The sequence below is a fragment of the Lactuca virosa genome, chromosome 8 (genome assembly GCF_052849685.1).
Source record: "Lactuca virosa cultivar CGN04683 chromosome 8, Lactuca_virosa_CGN04683_v6, whole genome shotgun sequence".
Classification (NCBI taxonomy): Eukaryota; Viridiplantae; Streptophyta; class Magnoliopsida; order Asterales; family Asteraceae; genus Lactuca; species Lactuca virosa.
In genome coordinates this window covers 95,659,296-95,664,345 of record NC_136433.1, presented here as the reverse complement: position 1 = coordinate 95,664,345, position 5,050 = coordinate 95,659,296, and the positions used below count along the sequence as shown (strand labels likewise).

The 5,050-nt window shown below is 34.3% G+C and overlaps 1 protein-coding gene across 1 annotated transcript; it reads left to right on the top strand.

Moving 5' to 3' along the window:
• The first annotated feature begins 2,192 nt into the window (after positions 1-2,192).
• On the top strand, positions 2,193-3,202 carry LOC145133334 (non-specific lipid transfer protein GPI-anchored 15-like). Its single transcript, XM_079068279.1, has 3 exons — positions 2,193-2,606; positions 2,708-2,833; positions 2,911-3,202. The coding sequence occupies exons 1-3, from the start codon at positions 2,282-2,284 to the stop codon at positions 3,027-3,029; spliced, it is 570 nt and encodes a 189-aa protein (XP_078924405.1). The 5' UTR covers positions 2,193-2,281; the 3' UTR covers positions 3,030-3,202.
• Positions 3,203-5,050: the final 1,848 nt, after the last annotated feature.

Below are 5,050 nucleotides of genomic sequence, written 5' to 3'. Positions count from 1 at the left end.
GATTCTGTTGATAGGAGAAACTCGATGAGTTCGTGCAAGGACTCGACGAGTTGGATCGGGATTTAAGAGGTTTATGACATTTGAGGTGAGTTACCTTCCAGTAGAAGTAGGTCTAAGGCACCAATGCCGGCCCACTAGTAGGAGATATAGTAGAGATGATTGTCTTTGTAATAATTGTCTGGTGTGCCACGATATGTTATGTTTTATGTGCTAGTATGCTATGATATTATGTGATAGTGGTAGGAGGGGTAGGACAGACCCCGTTATCGGTCGAAATGACCGAAGGGGTAGGCCAGCACCCGGAAATGTTGGGCAGTATGTGTATTTTATGGTATGTGGTATGATGGGGGATCTCACTAAGCTTCGTGCTTACAGTTTACAGTTTTGGTTCCAGGTACCTCTTCTTCGAAGGAAAAGGAACTGGCATGACTGCAGCGCATCACACACTCGATTTTCCGCACATGAGACTCTTGGGATTTGTACTCTGACATTATTTCCTTATGATATGTTTTAAGAGATATTTGACTTATGGTTATTATGATATGAGATAACACTGGTAGCATTTTTAGTAAATGTGATTTATGAATCTTTAATTTAAAAATGAAATTTTTGGTCTTGAATTTTGGGATGCTACAGTGAAGGATGATTAGGGTTCACAAGGGCCGATATGAGGGTTTGGAGGCTGATAAAAGATCATCCTTAAAGACTTAAGGAGGTTATATAGGGTGCAAAACCCTAAAATTTAGGGTTTCTCATCCAGCCACCAACACGTCGGGTTTCCTCTCACTAACTCGTCATCTTGGTCCATAAAAATACGCGGCCCAAACGTCATTCAACACGCCGTGTTGAGGCTACCAACGCGCCGAGTTCAAATGGAAAAACATGCTTAATTAAGAAGATAAATCTCATACCTGGGAATCGGGATGTTACATCAACAATTCCTTCTTGAACAAGCTTCAGAAAGCAAGCACCAGAAATCTCGTGCCTCAAATGGTTTTTACCCAAACCTTAACAATAGAAGACTTGAGAGAAGAGAGGAGGGGACATGGAATTTTTGGCTTTTCTTTTTGTGAAAGGAGTGGCCGAAATTTTTAGGTCTAAGGCTCCTTTTATAGTTGAACTAGGAAACCCTATAAACCCTAATTTGAATATAATACTATAATTTCAAATTAGATAATTATTCACATTCCTAATTATCCTTAAGGATTAATCTAGAACACCTCATTAAGGATTGTCCTACGTAGGATGTCGTGAGCAAAACCTGAAAATCCGATCATAATATTGAATGTGTACAAAAATAACAATGAGTTTTTTGCAACTAAAATAATATAATGACTAAATATGTACAAAATAGGAAATATATTACCTTATTAAGTCATTTTTTCCGGCTTACGTGGAGTAGTCGGTCAAAAAGAGTGAATGTATACAATTTAAACAAGTTTGAGAGTTAAATGTGGACGGAGAAAAAAAAAACATCAACAAATGTATACAAATCGAAAAGTATATTATCTTTTTAAGTCATTATCCCTTTGATTATTTCCATGATTATTATAAAAATAGTTTCATGGCTAAATCTATTAAAAAATTTTAAAAAAAAATAGAGAAGAAGAGGTTAGTTCATTGACTAAATCGATAAAATGTTAAAAATATATGTATGTTTGTGTTTTCATTAAAACCGAATAACCAGAAATTTTGTGTTTTTAAACGATAAAAAACATAATAATTTAACTACTATTGAAAATTAATCAAATTATTAAAGTGTTAAAATGATAATATGCTGCAACTTTTAAAGATTTTTGTACATAAGTCGACAATCCGAAGTATAAGCATTCAGCCAAGCTATAATATCCAATAACATCTATACGAAGTAATTCGAACATATGATTTTGAAATCGAACCAACCTTACACATATGAACCGATGGTGTCAATCACAACTGCTACACCTATATTTGTTCACCTTATCCTTATTTAATTACTTTATGCATTTCTTTATTTCACACGTCAATGTCTTAATTAGATTATGAGTTTTGCATATATACTTAGGAGGAGAACTCTTCGAACTCAAAAATCTAAATATTAAAGCCAAAAACAATTGGTAAAGTTGGCTACCTAAACTATATATTATAATCAAATCAAATCCCAATCATTTCCTAAGCTCCAAAGTTTCTCCTTATAAATACATTTCATCAAACATACAAAATTAAAAGCCATCAATAACACTAGATCACAAATACACTTTTAGCCTCTTTGTGTCATTGCAAAACCAATCTTACCTAGCCAATGGCTTTAAAAGGACAAGAAGTCATGAGTATAACCCTAGTCCTCATGGTCATGGTCTGGGGTAGTGCCCATGCTCAATCGAGCACTTGCACCAACACACTCATGGGCTTGGCTTCATGGCTAAACTACGTCACAGGTAACTCATCTACCCCCTCAACTTCATGTTGCTCACAACTCTCGACTGTGGTGCAGTCACAACCACGTTGTCTTTGCTCGTTGCTCAATGGCAATGGCCCCAACATCGGTGTTACTATCAATCAAACTCTTGCGATAAGCCTTCCTGGTGCATGTAAAGTTCAAACACCCCCACTTAACTTATGCAATGGTATGATTTTATTTTCTTTTTTTATTCTTTTTGCTTTTTTTAAACATACTTATCGAAATTAAATATTTCAATTATTTATTAATTTGGAAATATATTAACAGCCGTTGCTAATGGACCCGCTAGTGGACCTACAAGTTCAACAACTTCCCCCATAGCCTCACCGACAGAGCCATCAGTGGAAACCCCTGAAGCTCCTACTGCATCATTGACACCAAGTGTCCCTTTAGGTAACGTGATAAATCATCCATGATTTTGAACTTGAAGAGTTTAATTTTTTATAATGATTATGATATCGCATATGTAGCATCGGGGTCTGGATCAAAATCAACACCATCAACAAATAACAACACCTCAAATGGAAGCAAATTTGGAGCACCAAGTTACCTTGTGCTTTTCGTTCTTTTATTTGTAAGGAAATTATAAGAATTCTTGTGAACTTAATGGATCTATTCTTGGTTGGTTGTGTTGCATTTGATTAAGCATATTGCTTTTGTTGCCATGTGTGATTGTAGTTTCTAAGGGTTTTGTCATTTTGAACGGATTTACCATGCAATTTCTTACTCGATAAATGTTAGACCAATTAGTTTTTTTTGTTTTGTTTTGTTTTTTTTTTTTTTGCATCTTTGTATAAAATAACTTGGTTTACTATCGATATCTAGTTTTTTTAAGAGCGAAAGCAATGTTAAATAAAAATAAAATAAAATATGCATACATAACGAACCAACCTTGAGAAAACAATGGCTACATAATTTTCTATTAGTATAATCTAATTAAAGGAAAATTTAAAAAATATATTCGATTATACCATCTCAAATATTCAGACCGAGATTGGTTCTTACATTTCTCATGTTTAGTTATCCAAATATTATATTTTAGTATTTATAGTTGAGTTGTCATTTGGGAAAATCATAAAAAAAATTCATGAAAACCTGAACTAAGTAGTTTAGAAATGAAATCATGTGGTAGTATAGATACTTATTTCTTATATATTAATTTAAAGGTTTTATATGTTAATTAATGTGTTTAACTTATTAAACTCTTAGATTGATAGTTGAATCCTTTAAAGAGACTAATATGCACAAGATTTTGGTATTAAGTGATGCATGTATGGAGGGGGTAACTTTTTTTTTGGATTTTCTAATGAACGCATCGGAAAATAAGAAACAATATAAGAAAATAAGAACAATGATAGATGTGATAAATAGTCTAGACCTATAGATTGAATATTGATGAAAACAAATCAAGACCTATTGATTTGAATTTGTATCAAACAAGAATACGCGTCCTAGAATTGACAAAAGGGCGAGTACGCAACTCAAAAGAACAACATTCTTCAATTCAGTTCATTCATCAATCTGCATCGATTACAATGCTTAAAGGGGCTATTTATTACCTTACAAGCTATTACAAAAAAATGAAATTAATTAATAAAAAGGAAATCTAATAAAAGCTTAAAATCAAATAGAATCTGGAATATTTGTCAATGTGATTAACCATTCAAATCCATTTAATTTTGGAACTGATCCCAACTAGCTTGCATCCAACAACATCGCACCCAAGTAGTCCAATGCAGTTCCAAGGATGTTCACAATCACAACACTCCGAAGTTCGCATCTGACAGTACTCCGAGATTCGCAACCAAGGTTCCGAGATTCACATCTAGTCACATTCCAAAATGGTTCTTGTTTGCATCCAAGGACTCTAGACTGCGATTGATTGCATCCATTCGCACCCAATCGCAGCGTGCTTCCTTTTCACATTCGATTCCATTTTCGCACTGATCGGTATGTTCGCATTCAACAATGCTTTCGCATCCATAAGCCTTTTCGCAATCAGGACCCGGATCCGGCTTGGAACTTAGAAAGATGCCTTTCGCAATCGCTTCATAAGACATTGCATATTGTTTGCAACTTGCAAGTGTCTCTCAATTCATTTATGTAATTGGAATTCAAGTATGTTTCTTAGTGATTATATTTGATTATACATATTTCTACATCTTGTTTGTTATATTTCATATATATTTTTTTGTTTGTTAACTTATTTTCTATTGTACATTTGATGTGTTTATTGGTGGGGTTGTAGTTCACTTTTAATTCTATAATCATCTATCGTATTTTACCATCTACTGGGAAACCTCTCACATCTGCATCCTTCCTTCACACACCTTCCCATACAATCTCTTTTCCATCATTCCTCTTCACCTTCTTTTCCCCTCAACGTCTTCACCGTGTTCACATATCTAGCATGATTTCCTCCTCCTATAGGCAGAGGCGACGCTACATGTCTCTTAAGGGTGTCCTTGGACACCCCTAATCTTAAAAATTTTATATACAATAAATACGGTAAATTTCAGAGGGACACCTATGGAAATCACAAACCGGACACCCTTTGGATACAAAACAAAACTTAAGCCACGGTTTTAATATTTCAAACCTATCAATCAT